Source organism: Buteo buteo, chromosome 2 (genome assembly GCF_964188355.1).
Source record: "Buteo buteo chromosome 2, bButBut1.hap1.1, whole genome shotgun sequence".
Classification (NCBI taxonomy): Eukaryota; Metazoa; Chordata; class Aves; order Accipitriformes; family Accipitridae; genus Buteo; species Buteo buteo.
Window position 1 is genome coordinate 25684194 of NC_134172.1, and position 20088 is coordinate 25704281.

General features: G+C 38.2%; 1 protein-coding gene across 3 annotated transcripts in view; it reads left to right on the forward strand.

Moving 5' to 3' along the window:
- CDK14 (cyclin dependent kinase 14) overlaps nucleotides 1–20088 on the forward strand; it is a 335336-nt gene that overhangs the window by 112739 nt on the left and 202509 nt on the right. For all 3 annotated transcript variants that reach the window (XM_075048971.1, XM_075048979.1, XM_075048988.1), the window contains one exon: nucleotides 2830–2909. In XM_075048971.1, the coding sequence (XP_074905072.1) occupies nucleotides 2830–2909 (80 nt within the window). The remainder of the gene's footprint in view (nucleotides 1–2829; nucleotides 2910–20088) is intronic.

Below are 20088 nucleotides of genomic sequence, written 5' to 3' on the forward strand. Positions count from 1 at the left end.
AAAGTTGTGGGAGACAAATGTGAAGTAATATCTGGGAGGAATTCTGCTAACCTTATCTGATCACTAGTGAAGACTGCAAAGACAAGTTCTGATAGGTTGCAGAGGTAATTTTCTCCAGGTCTCTGTTTTTCCAGTGTTGTTTCTAAGGAAATTGCCACATCATTTTGGCACATCATCACAAGATTCAGGGCAGAATTTCATGACATAGCTGGCTTGATCTCATGGCTTGTTGCTTCTCAGGAGGTGGTCCCAATTCTTCTCATATATTTTCTAGTGGGTTTTGCTTTTAAAATGTGAAAAATGCCTTTATCATTTTCTAAATATGATTTAGTTCTTTTGGAAGGGCCAGTCTTCTCCTATTTAATCTCCCTAAGCAGTCTCACTGTAGGGTCTAGCAGGAATGAGAGCAAATACAAGACAGTGGCAGGAGTGTGTGGCAGGGATTTAGCAGGAGCAAGGCTATACCCTAAGGTAGCCCTTAGCTCATCTCTGCAGCACCATCTGGCTGCATCCTGAGATTGCGTGAGTGGGAGAGTAGTTAAAGGATGTGAATATACACACTTATGTCTTTTAATTAATGATACTTCATCATTTCTCACATCTCCAGTTTTATACGCTCCTGTTTATAGAAAATGAGCTGGGAAAAAAAGGTTTAATGACTGGGTAGTAAATGAGAATAAGAAGGCTGTTTTATTCTGGAAGTTACAGATTGATATGTTGGAGATAAATAATACTAAAGGGGAGAATGAAATCCCAGAGGAACACTACTTTAGATTAGTTTGATCATTTTGATAGTATTAAGAGTTGCCATGACGTCTATCAAGATGATGACAGGTACCAATGACAAAGTGGCAGTGATAACTAAATAGCACAGCCCACCTACTGTGTTTAATTGTGAATTCTTCGAAATGAGTTCCATACTATTGCTGTTTGTGTTATTTCTTACTCTTAATGAATCAATGGAATGTAGAATTTCTGATTAAAAAGAACATAATCTACACAATGCTGCATGCTATTTGCCTGTCTCCCTGGCAAGAGACTCCATATCCCTGTTTCCTTAGTACCTCCTTGGTCTGCTTTTTTCCATTGTGTTCTGTATTGCCTTCTCTGAACATAGTGTCTGTCCTGTTCTTGATCCACAAAATGATCTTGCTTTTCTTATTTAAATTCCTCCTGCACAGTTATTTCATCTATTTTAAAATAATCAAGTTATCCAGGTATCTAACTTATTTATATGTATGTGACAGGTAGGGTGGTGTATTGACGGAGGAATTGAAAACTACACATGTATATGAACCACATGTCTGTCATCAGTCTTCTTCTGTTTTTATTATGGTTTATTCTTCTGTCTGTGCATGACACATGAAGTTACTTGGGGCAAGGCTTATCTTTTTCTGATGCCAGAAGTCCTGTTTAAATCTAAACAAAAATATATATAAGGCAATTATAAGGAGAAATCCAGATAATCCAGTAGGATTAAGCTGATAATTATCGTTCAACAGTGACTAGTGGCTGGAGACTTGAACTGGTGCCAGTCTGAAGTACTTTGAATAGTTGGAAGGTGATGAGTAAATCATCTTTTGATAACCAGGGTTTCTTAAATTGTTCAGAGTCATTACACAATGCTGTGTACAGGGCTAATGAGATTCTGGCAATTCTAAAGAAAGAATAACCAGAAGAAACAAGACGGTAGCCATCCTGTCCCTGAAGTCGTCTTAACTGCATAAATTAAAAGCCTGAGGGAGAAGATGAATTCAGACTTGGTAGGTGTCTGTATCATGTGGCTTAAAAAAACGAATACATCTTCTAGGGCCCAGTACAAGAGTGCATTGCCTCCATGACTACAGGAGTGCAAAAGCTTCAATGCTTCCTTGCGCTTTGTGGCTGTAAAAGCTAATTTTGCATTTTGCTTTTACAGAAAGAAATTGCAATAATAATTTTTTTTTTTTTTTTTTGTGTGTGTGTGTGTGTGCAACTGTATTATGCCTTTTCGGTAATCTATCCTTGCCATTGCTTGTCATACCTGGGGAGTCTGTTAAAGTTTCAGAGTATGAGTTTGTTCTTGAGGAGGGTAATTGATATCAGCTTTTACCTTTCATTCTGTTTTTGTGAGATTCAATTTGGATAAACTGAACCAACTGGATTTTTGGTGAAATTTTTAATGCTAGAAGTGAAACCAGCCAAATAGATTTTAAACTAGAGTGACCTGTTGTGAAGTTTTGTCCCTTGGAGCACAAAATATTTTTGATCTTATAAGTGCAAGTCATTATAATCTAAAACTAGCCTGGGCCATGTAGTCAAGAATGTACCTTAGGACCAATCCTTCCCTAATGGGGAATGGCCAGAATGACCTAAAAATATTTCCCATCTCAAACCTCCATAGCTTTTTGAGGGCAATGATTATGGGTGTAATGCAGTGGGAAGGAGGCAATCAGTGTAAGTATGGATATTCTGCAAGTGGGGTGATGAAAATTATATGCCTTTTTCATTGAACTATTTGATCAAATAAAGGACAGATACTTTAAAACTGTATTTTACAAAGTAATACTTCTTGACAAAGCTTCAGTTTAGTGCTGTGATAGAAGGGAAACAGACTGACTCACAGAAAACTGAGATCATTTCTTGGATTGCATCTGAGTGTGAAAATATAAAGTTGACATTATGGAAGCTATGAACTGTTTCTTACAGTGCTATAAATGAATCACTGGCATTGACAGGAAGAAATTGAATAAGTACATGATCAAATATAAGTTCTGTTGTGAGAAATACTGTTTCTGCTTTAATTTTGTTTTTTATTTCTCCTTCCCCTCCCCTCTCTTTCCCTTTCAGGGTAAATGGAAAGCTGGTGGCATTGAAGGTGATTAGATTACAAGAAGAAGAAGGAACCCCATTTACTGCTATCAGGGAAGGTATGCACTCACATTTAATGATTATGCATGGAGTTTTTTTGTAATTACATTGCATTTCTTATTTCTGTGCCATGCTATAGTGAATAGCTTGAGTATTCAAATTATATGGTTATGTTCTCAGTAGGAAGAAGCTTTGGTGCTTCAAAAACAAAGCCTCTGGTGTGGGAGTTCTTGTTAAAGAATGCATCTCTGCCTCTGCTTTGGCTCCTGTTAGATTTACTATACAAATGAGTACTTAAGAGCATCTTTAAGGTGGGTGTGAGAAGTCCCTCTGGAGGGTAAGGGAACTGTGTAAGTCGTGCTTCTTGCGTGCAGGCAGCACCTAAGATGAAGGTAGATGTAATTTTTCATATACCCGCAGCACGAAGTGAAGAAAAGCATTTCTTGATGAAGGCAATCAGAAGATCAGGGAGCAAAAATACAGGTGTCTGAGAAGCTGCGTGTAGTTTGGGACTAGCTTTTGTTTGTTTTTCCTTCCCCATGGACTCTAACTTGTGTGGCTTGGGAATGACTCTTATCTAGCAAGCTTGGAGATGCCTGTTACGCTTTTTGCTCTGCTCCTTTATCCTTCCTTGTCAGCCTCTCGTGGTCCCTAGTGACGGCTGCTTTATCTGAGCCTGCCTGTGTCAAGCTCCTTTGCAGAAATTGCTGGATGTGCCTTCTCTGCGTGGGCTTCCTCTGTTAGAAGGTACTGAAAATGAGCCTTGGTAGAGGAATAATAAACAATTTAGCATCACACCACTGATTCAGACTCAGCTGCAGTTATTAGTGAACTAAAAAGACAAGACTGTTGTGGGTTTTGAAGGACCTCTTAAAACTGTGCTGACTATCTCGGTATAATTCTCAAGGTGGGATGAACCAGGGAGGTACCAGAACATCAGCCCTCACAGATCCACAGGATGGCCCCGCATGGGAGGCGTGCAGCTTCATGGCCATTGCGGCCGCAGTCCTAGCAGCTGCAGCTCCCTTGTCCCTCGCTCCTGCCTACGTTCCTGCAGCCATCCGTATGTGTGTCTGTACAATGAGCCTGTTTTGGGCTGGACTGGGCAAAAAAAATTGATGTTTCATGTGATTGACACCGTGAAGTTAGAAGCCTTTAAAGTACTGTGGATTTCCATCCCAAGGTTGTGCATTTTAAAGGGGGCACTTTCACAAAGGAGGGAAACCGTAGGTGGCCAATTTATGAAGGAATTTCAGCACTTCTGTACTGCTTTGTTTGAGTCATAATTATTGAATGATCTGACACATTTATTCATAATTATATATATTTTATCTGTGAGCTGTCTGTCCCCACAGCTGTGCTGCGATAACGAGGTGTGCAGAGGGTTACGAGCACAGCTTTCAGTATTTGTAATGCCAAGTTCAAGGCGTAACAGCCTGTGTTTCAAATGTTTATTGTTCTCCAGGTTTTTAGTTGATATGGTACTGACTTAATAAGAAAATAGTAGATAAGGCTTTCTTGCACCTTTTTAGTGACATTTAAAAGGTTTTTTAATGTGAGCTTGCTCTAGATGAAAGTTTATAGCGTTATAACTGTCAAATACAGTATAATGTGTTTTCCTTCATAAATAGTTTGTTGTGTGAGCTCAGTATAAATAAGTATTTGTTAGGAGCAAGAACAGAGATTTTTCCACTTGATTATTTTTTTAAATTATGAAGGCACATGAAAATACTTTTCACAGTGTCATTGGAGAAGTTTTCCTTTTAGCTGTGACTACAGCACTGTGGTTGAAGCCAGTTAAAGTTCTGCTACTTTAATATTAGTAGAACAAAGCTCTTGTCTAGAAAAGCTCTTAAAGTTATTAATATATATTTTCTTAAGTATGCGGTATCTCACTGAATTTGATGGGTCTATATGCATCCATTGCATTTCTAAGTACTCATCTAGGCTGGGACTAGATCCGAAGAGTAGTAGGCTAATGAGAGGGGTTTTTCTTGACTTTTGTAGACTCCTGGTTAGGTGGGGTCAAACTCAGCTTATAGGTTGGTTGGTTGTGGTTGGGGTTTTTTTTGTAAATGTAATCAGGTTTCCTGGGTAGTGGAACTTCATTCAGATCTGTAGGAGCTATTAGAAATACAGTCTTGTATGTTTTATATCATGTAGAAGTCAGACATACATGATGTGTAAGGTGGGGAGGGGAAAAATCTGTATTTAGTTAGGCTTTGGCTTTTCTGTTGCTTGTTTTGATTTTGTCAGAAACAAATATTAGGGTGAGGAAAGTAAGGAAGGCTGTATTATAAATGTAACTTTCAGAAGATAATCTCAGTGATGTTGTGCCAGACTTGTATTATTTGGTTGTAACGCCACAGCTGTGGACTTCACTACCAGGATCTGAGGAAGCTGTTGCTTTCCTCTTAGCAGCATCTAATCTGTCTTGGACATGCTGAGTTCTGTAATGCAGCTGTGGCTGATCTCAGCTACATGGGTGGGAAAAAAAAAGAAAAAAGAAACGCTTGTATAAGCTCTTGAAGTTATCTGATAAGTTTGATATGGAAAAACAGTAAGAATGGGACACTGTGTTAAGCAGATTTTTCTTGATCTCTGTTGGCTGACTGAGAGCTCCAGCCCTATAATTTAGACTGGGACTATTAGAACAAGGACAAATACCGCTGAAGATGAGATCAACTTCTAATTTCAGTTATCTGAGGAGTAGTGTTGCCCTAATCAAAAAATGCATGTATGGTATCATGAGCCAGGGTTCTGTTGGAGGGCATTTCTCCAAAGTCCTTCACAATGGAGGAGCCAGGCAGGTTTTGACCTTGATTTATTCCTTATTTTCTAATTTTCCATCAATGAAAGGCAAATTCAGGCAAAATGCTAGTTATTTGTAAATTAAAACTACTGTAAGTAAATTGTTCAACATTTCTCCTGGCTCTTTGGGTAAAGCAGTGAGAGAAAATGCCATTCCTGCGCTGTGCTCCTAATGGGGATGCTGTGTGATGTTCATTAGGGGGAAGTTACAGGCTGAAATATTAAGCAGTGGTCATGCTGAGGGAATTTTGTAGCTGTCTGTGTACAGGGAAGCATATTGTTACTGTTGTGACAGCAGCAGAATGAAGCTCAGACAAACAAAGCTACAAAGGAAAAAGACTAAGTAGGAAAATGCAGGCTATAAATATGGCATGTGTGACTGTGGAAGCAAGAAGTAACTTGGTTGAAACAAAAAATGGAAAGAAAAGTAAAAAAAAAAAAATCCCCCAGTAAAGCTGCATAAGAAGAATCATAGTTAATGACTGGGGGAGGTTTAGCTGAAACTTCAATTAAAGGTTATAAAGTAATTCTGCTTTTACAGCAGATGTGGGTTTGTGTCTTCTACCATTTATCAAAGTTACATAGGTTTGAATGAAAGTAGGTAAATGTAGCTTATTTATCAGTGCTGCTCAGCTGCCTGTTGAATTTCTAGAACAAAATTTAGAAGTAGCCTGTGCTAAATGTTCTTTCAACTTGGTCTGAGTCAGCTGTAGCAATTTATTGATGCTTTCATTTAGTGACATGCAGTTTACAGGATGTTTCACTCTGAATTTAACTTGCTTAGTCTGGGATAATCTAATCTACTTTTGAAGAGCCTGAGAAAAAGAAAAAAAAAAAAAAAGGGAAAAGAGAGTAACTGATTGGATGTGTATACCTGAGTGGGTTAAACCTATGTAATTTTCTGATCACAAATATATGAGTGGTGCAGGCCACCATATTACTGTTTATTTTAAATGTGCCTGCAACTGTAGTATCTGAGACAGTATGGAGCCTGACCATCATTTACACACTATTTTTTCATTAAACTAAATTTGGTAGAATATAGATCAGCAAATGATATGTTTTCTGTGTTTGTGTAGTTGTGATTTATTCTTTTACTGTACCTCTCATTATCAGCTGTTCAGAGATGTTTAAGCACCAGATTGGAAGTGTTACTAAATCCACTGCAGCCAGCAGAAAAGTTCACTGACCTTAACTTTTATCTCAGATATTTCATTCCCCTAATTTACTATAACGTCATATGTTCATCTAGGCTAAATACTGAACTGTGCAGTAGATTCTAATTCTGGAAATAGCTTGGTTTACAATTCTGTAGTTATCTTGTTTGATTTCTGAGTGATAATATTCCTTATATCCAGCATGACAAAGATTTTGCTTTTTGGGTATGTATGTAGACAAACATCCCTTGGTTTTATCGCTACCTTGCTTGTGAGGTTAACTTGCTTACTGTGTTCCTTTCGTGGGTAGTAAAATTATTTCTTCCCCATCCTAATTGTGGAAAATGTTTTGTATTTGGTTTTCATTTTCCACCCTTGGAAATGTTGCTGCTCCTTTGCTCTGCTTAATTTGATTTACTATTAGTAATAAAACTCTATTCTAGTGTTTTAGTATATGGTAATGTTTCATTTCCCATAGGTCTAGATGATGTTTCAAAGCATCATCCAAACCAGACATGTTTTGTATGTATTTTTGTACTTTGCAATTTAAATGCCATGATTAGGCAACTTTTAGTTTATTTCTTTTTAATATTTTTTTGTATTTACATCTTGTTATTAATATGTATTTGTACCTATTTGTGTTTCACATTTAAAAGTGTTCAGGTCAGAGACTGTCTCTACATCTTCAGTTTGAGAGTTGCCCAAATAATAATAATAATTTTTTCATCTACCCCAGCATTGAAAACTGTTACCTTAATGCTGCATATGGATAGCAGTGTGCAAAAATAGCACATAAATGCTTTGGAAACAGCCAGCTGTCTTGCATTATAAAATTACAAAGAACACATGATTTGTTTGATGAATTTTCTTTAACTTAAATTTTTAAAGAGCAGTTCAGCATGCATACTGAATAAGGTTGTTTTGTGACTTGTGGGAGAAAACTTAATGCATTTGAGTGCCAGCATAGAGCAGGGAGGAGAGATTCTTAATTCTTGGCCACAAAACATTTTCAAAAGTCTTCAAAGTTTCAGGCCTCTTCCATCCATATCTCACTGTGTGGTAGGAGGGAACAAGAGAAACAAAAAATGAAAACCTTAAGGGGTCTTTCAGAAAGAAATGCGAGTCTGCCTTTATGCCCCAGGCTGAACAGACTTTCTGAGGTTGGGAGGTTTTCCGAGGCCTCCCCTTCTGAAGTTGTCAGGCTGGAGGGGATAAATCTTCACAAAACTTTTATCTTCGGAAAATTGAAGTGGAGTAACTGCTAAGAAAAAAGTACAGGGAAGATCAGCAGTTTGCCAAGAGAGAGCCCTTACCTAAGTGAACATGTAATTTATTGCACAGTGTTCCTAATGGGTGCACAATGGAAAATTCTGCTTTGTAGTAACAATACTGAAAGTGATGTAAAGCAGCTGTGCTTCTGTATTATCCAAGAGAAATAGCACAGTCTGTACCTGTACTATCTAAGGAAGGGCTACAGAAAATTATATTTTTACTCAGTAGATATAATTCTTGTGATCTCATATTGAATTATTACCTGAGTTATTGCACGCACTTCCCAGCTCAGTGATTTTTGACTGATATATAGCATAACTTTAAGTCAACAAATGACCTCATGGCACTAGTTAGATGACTCACAGTGATAAGCCTCGTATTTATTGTATTAGAGTAGGTCTGGAAGGTTGTATGCTGTAGGTCAAGGGCACAGTGAAACAATATCTGTCTATTTTTTTAAGAGTCACTGTTGGTTGATCTACTGGGAGAAGGTAAACATGAAAATTGCAATGGGAATCCCATCTTCATCTGCCAGTAAAGAGTAATATTTTTTTTTTTGAAAGTTAAATCATCCTCTTACAAAAAATAATCCTATTCTTCATTTTATGTAGGGTTGGTTTTTTGTTTGTTTGTTTGTTTTTTGGTTTGTTTGTTTTTGTTGTTGTTTTTTTTTAAGTAAGGAAGATTGACAGCTGCTTTCTTCTGAGTGATAGGACTTTGGAGGATTTTCACATTTCCTTCATGAAGTCCAGTCAAGAAATTTAAATTTCCATAACTAAAATGCCTAAAAGCTTCATATGTGTCTGGCTCAACAAGCCTCGGGGAACTTCAAGGGATTACATTTAAGATTATGAAGATACAACTATTCTGAGCATGCATGTCACATGAGTAACTATAGGGGGTTTGTGTCTTTATGTTTTTAGAGTCTGAGGATAAGCTCACTCTCCCCAAAAGCCACATTGCTTTGGAGCATTTAAGTAAAAAAAGAAAAGGACAGTAGCTTTGCTGTAGCTTGGGGAACATTTTCATTGCCTACAGAGTTGGCAAAGCTGGTGCCTAATGCACGCTAAATAGCTACAGCTTAATTAACTGTAAAGTCCCTGCAAAGCCAGTGCAGCTTGTAGTCATAACAGCTTTGTTTTTCAGTGTTGTTAAAAATAAAACACATGAGCCAAGAACCTGTGGGACACTTTGTCGCTGGATATTTAAGGTCAAGAAGTATTCAATAGTAAAGAAAGTCCAGCAATTCTAATTTCTCTGTCTGGTCTCTTTCTGTTATTGGCATCCTGCAGCCTTACCGAAACTGTATGCTTCTTCAAGATAAAAGGGGAATACAAGATTGCCAAATTAAGACAAGTTGGGCTTCAAAATACAGTACATTTTGACTAGGATGTTCCTGGGACCTTTCTTATGAAATGAAGTCAGCTTTTAAAATTTCCGAGAAGTTTGGATGTTACTTTATTATTAAATACGCTGTCATGTTGTAGAGAAGTGTATATTCATTCTTACTGAACATTAATAATAGAAAAATCTCCTTTAATTTCTGGCATTTTTATGACTGAACATTTTTTTGAATAGCTCAGATTTTCAATCATATTTCAGTTGTGCTTTCTCCTGCGTGTGTGTGTGTGTGTGCGTGCATTTGCATATGTCTGAGAGAAGCATGTTAGATCCTCGGCAATGTGGAGCTTCGACGCAGCAGGACCTTACGTCATTATTCTGCTTTCCCTGCTGCTGTTCTCCCCAGCCCTGACTGGTTGCTAATTTTTTCTACTGACAGTATTCATTTGCCTTTCTTTGAAGGCAGTTGGACTGACTGGCTGAAACAGGTGAACTGAATTTCTGGTCATCACTGATGAACATGGGAGAACTGATAAGTTTTCCAATCTCAGATACAGTGCAAGTGATTTCTGTGATGTTGTATCCTGCTTTTCAGTGTGTCCAAATTGTGCTCTGCTCCTTCCTCGCTTCTTTTTGGTGGACCAAACAAAGGCTTCTGTCCACGTAGGGTGCTCAGAAATGGTAGAGATTGATAAAGTCTGTCTTGCTTGTTTCTTTGTTCCTTGCTATTCATAGACTGAGTCTAGTGTTTCCTTTTTTTTTTTTTTAACCCTCTAACAAATTAGTGGTTCTCATAATTATAAACCTTCAGGAAAGCTGGGATTGTGTAAAGGCAACATAAATGATGGTATTTCCCTTTGAGAATTGTGATATAAATTTTAAACTCTATAATGAACTGCCATCATGTGGGAAAAGTGTCATGCTTTTCTGAAAAGTACAAATGAAAATTCCAAATTATCCAGCTTCATAGAGCTAAATCTGTTCCACAGAATATTCTGTCCCCTCTGTCCTCCTCCCATTCCCCCTCCAATGTTTTATCTGTAGCCTGCTGAGATGCAACACGGCTGTACCAATTGAATCTTCATTCAGTACCTTTGATGTGCAAGATGTGACTTTCTTCTGGCTTTTGTTCTTGGGCACAGTTCAAGCAAGAAGAGAATGGGGTGATATACTGAGGATTTTTTTTTTTTTAAATATCATCATTTTGCCATCAGGAATCCTTTTCTCATCCTTGTTATCAGTTAGCTTAATGGTAGACCTCTCAGACTCTGCCCTACTTCCACTGAAGAAGTTGTCTGTGCATCTTCAGTATTCATATGGAAGGTGTTGGATAAGGGATCTTATGCTAGTTCCAGCACTAGAAGGTTACAAATCCATTAGTCCAGGGGCACTATTGAATCCTTTTCAGTAAGGCATTTGCCTACAGTTTCCTCTGACCTGAGTTTCAGGCCTCTCTGACTTGGCTTTTGGCCCTGCTGGGGGGCTCTGAGCAGTTTTCTTCTGCTCAAAAAACGTTTCTTCTCTTCCCTGTTTAATGCAGGAGTCAGAAGTGTTGCCTTACAGATTTATCTGGTCTGCTGCTTTTGCTGTCCCTCATAATATGATGGGAAGGGTAGAAGAAAAATGGCAATTACAGAATATGGAGGATAAAAGGAGGGTGGCAATCCTTTCTTCATATATAACTGCAGTACGTAACTATAAGTCATACAGAACCCTTATGCAGCTGTCATGGCCTTCTTGTTTGAGTGGAAGTTGGTGACGGTCAGTCTTTTTATGCTGTATGCAAATTTAACTTCCTCTTATAGCATGTGCTACCACCTAAAATGTAGAGCTAAGTTAATCCTGCTCCAGGTAGCATTAGTTTTTTACCCTGTGGCCATATTCCAGTTGGAGTGGATTGAATTGGTGATACAGATACTAGCTGGTTGTTAATATGAATAGAGTTGCTAGCAAGTGATGGCATCTCAGCTTGAATTGCTTAGAGGCCCTAAGGCACTCTTCCAAGTGCCAATACCTTCCATGGCCACCTGGTGAAATAAACTTTGATATCATCTGGTGATGAGGCAAAGAAATGTCTCCTCAATTCTTCAGATTGCTTTTTCTTTGTTATATCTGCCTTTTGTGAAGGGAATAATCTTAGCAACAGTACCATTTAGCCTTGTGATTAAAGTGGTGACTTCAAGTCTGCACAAAGACATTTGTCTTTGTCAAGACCTCTGAGTGTTTTGAGTGTGTTTTTCCACTGCTGTGTCCTGGATTTTGAAAGCACCAGAGCAAGGTGGCAACTCAGTGTTTGAACCGGTTCAGTCAGCTTGAGTTTTCTCCATAGTTTTTTGCACATGTCAAACTCGTAGGTGACTTGTATCTCAGCAGAACTAGTTTGACATTTGGGTGAATGCAAAATAAGGACATGAGAAGGTTGTGTGGTTTCCTGGTGTTGAATCTCTCCCCCTTGAAGGAGATGCATCGCTGTATGTATGGAAAGGAGTGTGTGGGTGTGTATATATACTGTGTGTGCATGTGTCTCCTGTATGTCTTTAAGACTTGACACAGACCTGATTAGCCCTGTCCCCCAAACAACCAAATTCTTTGTGAAGAGCCATGTACTGGCTTTAATCAACCCAGAGAATGTTTAATGTGAGTTGGACGTGTACCCACATCTAGATAAAGATAAAATGCTTCCCACAAAAGATGTCTGTTTTCATCAGAAGTTGTGGCTGAGACGTGTGACCATCTTCTTGCTACTAACTTCAGTCATCATTCATAAACACATCATCAGAACAGCTTTGTGTTTTTTACACAGAAAATTTGTGAACGAATTATCCTAATTCTCCTGATGTATGTAATTTATTTAGAAATATGGTATGAAACAGTCCTGGTTCTTTAGACACGAATATAACAATGAAGATGTGCACATGCTACTGCTGGATCCACAACAGTGCTTTTGTTTTCAATGCTTTTGTCCAGAGCACAATAACTACTTTTTTTTTTCCTTTGAAAAAAAACACAACTAGTTTATTGCAAATTTGTAACTTCTTTATAAATGGGTCCTAAAATTAAGCACCATCAGTCTCTTTCCAGACACAAGATACTATTCTATTTTACTATCTATATAAATCACTTCTATATCAAAGGGCGAATGATCCTTATTTGCAAATGAAGGGGCCACGCACTCAGAAGAGGCTTGCTAGTTGAGAAGACAGGCAGCCTGAAAGGACGAGACTACTGCAGTATTTTGCTTTGCTGCCTTTTATTCCCATCTTTTGTGATAATGATTCAGTTCTTCCTTAAATATGTCGTGTAGTCAGGGAAGTAAAAAGTCCCAGTATGGTAAAATGCTATGTTTAGATCACAGTACTTTGCTGAAGATTCTAAGCACGAGTTCTTTCTAAACTTTGAAATACTTGGGAAATATTTTCAGTAGCCTGCATCTTTGTACTGGCATGAAATATGGCAGCAGCCACTGTAGTTGCTAAGAAGCATGCACTAATACCTTTCTCATAGGAAAAAAAAAATATGTTATAATCAAAACAGTGGAAAAAGCGTTAGCAAATACATCTTACTCTGAAGTTATATATGTGAGGAAAAAAATACATTCTTTCTTTTCCTCCCTTGTTTTTGTTTTCTGTTTCTTCACAGGCTGCTTTTTTTCTTTGGTCTATCTGCTGCTGGATGCTGTAGGCATAGTAGTCTGGGTCAGACCATTCCTTCGGGAGACAGTACTGCTCCTTTTCCACTCTTGTATTTTTTCCATAGGCTGAAGATTGTGTTGCAAACATTTTAGTTAAATTTTTTCAGGTTTTGCTGGGAGAGGTGGGAGATTTATTATTCAGGAATTATATGGAGCTGAAATATGTGCTTCATAATGGGATCTCTTCTTGCAGCATGGGTGGAGTTGCTGCTTTCAGGCTTTATAATCAATATGAAGAGAGTAGCATTTCAAAATTAGAAATTGACCTTTACTGTCTTCTTCAAAGCAATGAAAATGAATATCCACATTATTTTACTTTGGAATGTTCCTCTCGAATAAGCAATATAAAAAAAGAAGCTGATAATGTATTGCATTTTTCTGCTAAGATGAAGGGGAACTGGATGGTTCAGAGACTGGTAATAGGATATCGTGACCTTCCACCTCTGACCCATTTATTAAAATACAAGCCATGACAGTGGAGTCTAAAAGCCATCACTATAGGGTATACAGCTGTAGAATCTGGAACTGTGTATTTCTGAATTTTTAAGGTCTGGGCCACTTGTCACAAACTTCCACAGCTTCTTAGCTAGAAGCCGATTTAGCTGGAGCCAATGGAAAAGTGAACTAAGAACAAAATGAACACAGGAAGCCTTGTAAATAAGGATATATTAGCTGTGCTAAACTTGGTGATGTGTATCCGTTCTGAACTGATATGGCTTGTTTGCTGTCCTTGTTTTATGAAGCTTGATTCAGAGTTCCCTTAATCAGTGCAGAAGTGGTACCGACCAGTTTTCTTTGACTGTTACTTTCGGATGTTAGGAAGGGGTTAATGCGAATAAGGATGCTGTGGATTTTGTCTTGAGAAGGTGATCAAAACTTGCACTGTCAATGACAGCTTAACATTTTGCTGTGGATCTCCTGTGGAAACTTCCTAACACCCTTTTTTTGTCTATAGGCAACTTAAGCTGAGAGTTAGTTCTTTGAAGCCCATCTTAATTGTACAGCTCAGGTAATTATATAACAAATATCCTTGGGTTTTATTTAGTCTTAATTATCACCCTGTTTTCCCTAAGCAGAAGCAATCAAGAAAGTCAAGAGGGTGGTAGGAATCTTGGTGCACACCATGCTAGCTTCACAGACTGGGTGATAGCAGTGCCAGTGTGGCTGGCTTCCATCTGAAAACATCCTCCCTTCCCTCATATCTCCTAAAACCTGAAAGGACAAAGTAACCCAAGTTGCTGTGACAGGTTAAATACAACTGACTGGAAAAAAAAATCAAAACTGGACTTTCAAAGTAAAAAGAAAGATGTTAAGTCAATATATTTTGAAGTTCTAGTTTGGAAGCAGTCAAAATTGACCTACTTCTATGTGGTCCAAATATTTCCAAAATTTTATAGCTGGAAAAAAATGTAATTTATGTTTTACACATTTTACCCTCAAATGGCAGGATAACACACACACACACACGCACTCACTTCCCTTTCCCCCTATTTCTTTGAAATCCAGGACGCATGCTTGCTCTTTTGTGTGCTGTAAGGGCTCGAAAAATGTGGCTGATACTGGCAAGAACATTTTCATACAAACATTCACTGAATTGTGTGAGGGAAAAGACACAACCCCCAAACATTTAGCACATTAAACTCTGGACAAGGTAAAAATCTGCTTTTGTTGTTTCATTTCTGGTGTTCTTAATGTAGCAGTGCCTACATTGCTGCCAGTAGGAAACTGCCAGTTCCTGAAGGGGCATCTAACTCAAAGCAAAGCCCTGCAGGTTGTAGGCCCATTGACAAAAAGCTGTAAAGAACTTTCACACTTTTCCAGGTTACTTTATCTCAATGTATTTGTGGTCCTAAAAGATATTTTGCAATTTGCAATTATGTGTTTCTCAGGAAGTCTTGGTTATAAAGCTTACATGGTTGAAATACTGGTTTGCATCAAGATTTCTAACAGAATTAACATTTGAATCACTTGAGGCCCTATTCACAAAGCAGAGGAGTATTTGCATAATCAAAAATGCTTTATTTTGCATGCCAGTGGAGAAGCTAAGGATTGTAGCTGTGGCTCAAACAGAATTTAAGTGATTGGTATTGATGTGTGTCTGTATGCTGCTGTCTCTCAGGCTTGCTTGCACAAATAAGTACAAATCTATATAAAGGCAAAAGAAAAGGTTTGGGATCAATGTATAGGCTCCATTCAAAGCCTGATTAAACAGGCTTTGCTTAAGTTATCAGCATAAGGATTAGATGGACTTCCCACTCTACCAAATGTGCATGAGGGTTGGGGGCACTTTGACAGCTGAGCTGTTGCAAGGGGATGGATGTCTTCCTAAAAATATGCTCAGTAAAAATTTATGAGCTTGAAAATTGCTCCTTCTATTGAGGAGGTCAAACTAAATAACCTATAAGAGTATATATCTGTGGATAATGGGTTCAAGACTTTCTTAACAACTTTCTGTCGGATTTCTGCCAGTAGTCCAAGAGGCTTATGAATTGCATTAATAAACTTACCATCTCACCATCAGCCCATGCATTCATGTTTTTCATCCATTTTTATGGCTGTGGACAACAAGGTAGAATGTCACATTCAAAGAATTTGTTTCTTTGCATGTGAATAACTCCCGATAAGAGTTCAAGAGCATGAAGCAACTTCTAACCTTTCTGAGGCAATAGGAAACCTCTAGACCTTAAAAAAACCCTGAAGTATCAGGGGATTTTATTCCTTTCTTTTTTTCTAGAGTGAACTTCTGATGTGTTATTGCTGTTAAATCAAGTTCTTTAGTGAAGTTTGGATGATGAAAGTTTTAGTTCCATGAAGAAATTTAGCTTATAATTATTGCAACTTCAGGTTATTTGACCTTAAAAAAAGAGTATGATGTGATCTAGCCTTTTACTTGCTAATGTATGTCACCTAATTAAATAAAAAGATTATCAAGGCATGTTATGAAATTTTTAAACAAATTTTGTGACATTTTCAAGTCTCGGTTGACTTCCTTTTAGATGGATTCAGTTGGTTGGTTGTTTTTTTTTGAGTAAGGGACTTGGAGCTTTTATTATCAGTGCCATTTAGTTCTAATTAAATTCATTTATTTAAGAATTTACTAATTAAAAGCTTGACGTTTAAATAAAAAAATAAAGTGATATTTAAATTAAATTAAAACCATCTTGGATAATAGATGTGCTCCTGAAGACAGAATCTATGTTTTTGAGCCTTCAGTATCACAGTATGAGTTTTATTCTGGTGTGTGTTTGTTTGTTTACTTTAAATTATACCTCTGGAATAGAAGTATTTCTCAGATGCACCCAGGTCTGGAAACTAGAATAGAAATTGTGTTAATCTCTGTTCTTAGGATTTTAGGTTTCAAAACACTTCAGAGTCTAAGCATACTGTTAAAAGGAGTATGTCCCTTTCTGTACGTTGGTTTGGAGCTGTCAGCGAAAAGGTGGGTTTTACTCTGGTTCATAGGTTCAAGTTCTTTGCAGAGTTTGCTGTTTTTATGCTTGACTGAAGTGCATAAATTTCAAGTAGTTCAGTTTCTCATTCATTTGTTTTAATTACTGAGGCCATTAACCTTGTAAAATCATTGACAGAATTATAAATCCACATCTTTGAGAATTATGTAAACAAGTTTATAAAAGTTCCTTAACTGAAATGAAAGCCAAACTGTACAAAAGGACTAGGTTTTATTAACAGCACTTGTTAAAGCCCAACAAAATTGGAAAAATATCTGCAGGTAATTATACAGTTCTTCATGGCAGTGACACCCCTGCAGTTCCTATGATGTGTAGCAGTCATTGTATAGTTTAGGTTAAAGATACCTTCAAGATATGGATACCCAACCATAGTTGCTTCTCAAATAAATGGTTCTTAATGTTTTACATGTAGCTTATTGTGGTCACAGAGAGCTTTGGGAGAGGAATGTGTTTTACTGCCTCAGACCAGGTTTGTTTATCTGCGGAGATCTTGTCTGTTTGTTTCAAATGTTATCAGGTTGTCAAATGCAGGCATCCTAATCAGCTGGGGAAGAGGCATTTCGATGGGCCTGTTGAAGTCTGTGATCTGTCATCGGTGGGATGCTGAGCCCTAATTAGAAATAAGTGAGTGGCGTTCCTGTGCCCGTTTCATGGACTGATCTTTTCTTTTTCTGTTTGGGAACATTTCATTTCTGTTCTGCTTTCATAGGGCTGGTGCTATTTGAAATATTGAACTAAGGTGGGAATTTAAGGAGGATGTTTAGCCCTGTGAGTGTTAGCACTTTGGCTGCCACTTTTTTAACATGCATATCTGAACTAGAATGTGCTCTTAGACTTTTGGATGTAATCAGTTCTTGATTTGTAGCCAAAGCTTTCTGGCATGTGTTGGAACAGGGATTTAATATTCCTCATTTAATAAGTTCCTTCAGAGGTACAGTTTACTATTGCAAAGTGTCTGATGTAGCATACAAGCTAACTAGCCATGCTGATGGAGGAAAGAAATTCATTAGTGTCAATGGGTACTTGCTTCTGTCCTAACTCCTGTGACCTTTTCAGGTCAGACTGTGTTCTCTTGGCAGAAAAACTCAACCCACAAAATTTGGTGGCTTTGTTGAAGTCATTATTTAATTTACTTGGGATGAGGTGATGATAAGCAGCAAATCACTAGTAAAGAGCTCCAAGGACTTCATAGTGCTTGAGCTGTATTTTCCTGCATATTAAGATGTTCTCACTTTTAGTTGCAGAAACTAAAAATGTGTTTGACCTTTTGCAGTATCTCAAAATACTGTTGCAGATGAGCTTGCTTCAAGAGTTGCTTGGAAAAGGCTTATTTAGAGCAACACGCATTCCAAAGACTTTCAGAGGTTCAGAAACTACTTCAAAGCAGCGATGGTTTTGTTATATTCCTGAACCTTGGTGTTACGTGCATAATATTGTTGCTTATACTGAACTTTTATTATTATTATTATGTTGCACTGAACTTATGTGCAGTTGCATATCACTGAGGAGTCTTGTGTCTGTGTTGGGCAGGTTTGTTTGCATTCAGTTGGTGAGATGATAGTCTCGTCTTTGACCATGCGATACTGATATATTTATAAGGAGATGATATCCAGTAGCTCTGTGATATTCAGGTCCCGTATTGGCAACCTACTGATATACTGAGTGTTCTAGTCCAATCTGTGCTTGGTCAAATTGAATTAACAGCTAAAGTTTGATTTTCCTCCTCACTTGATTTTTGCAAATACAAAGGAGCTCATCAGCTGGAGTTGCTGCTTACTGATTCAGCCACACAACCTGTTAGTATTTTATTTGCTTTAGTCTTTCTAATTGAAAATGGAAGTTATAGAGAAATACAGTGGTCTAGGCATGTTGTAGTTCTCCTTATAGATCCTGCTGCTTGCTAAGGTGCCCTACTCGTTTTCTGCTCCCTTTCTCCTCAGGGACAAAAACCTTCATGCCTCACATGTTTGGTTAGCAAGTCACTTTTGTGTTCAGCTATAATAATAAACAAGATGGATGTAGAGACCCACTAAAGAATTGTCTTTATCTTAGGGCTCATGTACTATGTGGGATGATGAATCAAGATGTAAGCTCTGGGTTTTTGGTTTGTTGGCTTGTCCTGAGCTTATGAATGGCATTCAGGTCCCCTTGTGAAACTAGCTTTTTAAATGGCAATTTTCATTGCACACACACACACACACCCCCCTTGTATTTAGTTGTGGTTTTATTTCTCATATTGGCAGAGTTAAAAGCTCTGCATGCATTATCCATGTGTTTTTGTCCTCTTTCCCCTCCTGCTTTCCCTCTAGCCTTCTTGCTCCCCTTTCTACTGTGCTCTGGCAGCCTGGAAGATGACTGCCCCACTGAAATGCTTGGCACTGTCCATGCCTGGGCAGTGGTAGAGAGGAGAACTAGGAGAAATGGCAGTTAAGAATAGATGTTGGTGTGAGAATCCCAGGAAGAGGATTACAACTACAACAGTGGGTCTGGAAGAATGCAAATTACAGAGGTCTTTCAAAGCAGCACAAGATGTAGAAAGCAGTAACAGGAAGATGGGAAGGGTTGGTAACTTTGGTCTCAGCCAGGAGCCTATGGGATGGAGATGGGGAGTCTGCTTGGAGAGGGCTAGTGTTTCCCACACTTTTTGTCATTAGCAGGGTTGAAGAGAGGGGGGAGCAGAAATGGAGCAAGGGGCTTGGAGATGTGTTCAGCCAACAACAGGTTTAGGATTGTGATTTGGGGGAAACTGTCAGAAGAGTTTTGCCACTGACACTGTCACATCTATAACCGATGTTGGAGTCCAGACTACTTGGCTCAAAATTCCTCTGCTTCAGCCAGAAATATCTGAATATTTAAGTGTGCTCAGGGAGGATGGATTCTCTGGGAGATTTTAGCAGGTGAAGTGCAGCTTTCAAGTACAATTTTCCACTGACTAGATGTAAACTTTGACAAATTGGGCAGATTTTCACAGAAACGAGAAAAAGTGTGTCCTTGACCTGACGTGTAACTTTTGAAGGCCGCCTTTCAATGCATGAGATCTGAGAACTGTTTGAAGAAAAGGTCACCAACATTAAAGAGTGTATTTGTTCTCTAGTCCTCTCTTGGGAAAGGCTGACCTGTTTTGACTGGAACAAACACTGTTAGACACAAACTGTAAAAGATGAGGACATTTGTTTAAAGTTTGGCAAGGCAATAGGATAGTGTCATCTTACAGGAACTGGTACTTTAAGAGGCAGTGCTATCAATTTTGCTACTGTCATTGTTAATTACTATGATTCTGTAAAAAGAATTTTATCTGGAAAAGCAAACAGTAAATTGCTGTAATTGTAATTGATGCATGACACAACAGGATGGAAGAACTGAGTATATTTTCAAGGGGGCTGGGAAGCGATGTTTTATATCTGTATGTAGTAGACAGACAAGCTGTTGGCTGTTGAGTTGGCCTTTTAAAAAAAAAAAAAAATTCTTACCACCTGTGGTGTTAATGGGTTATGCT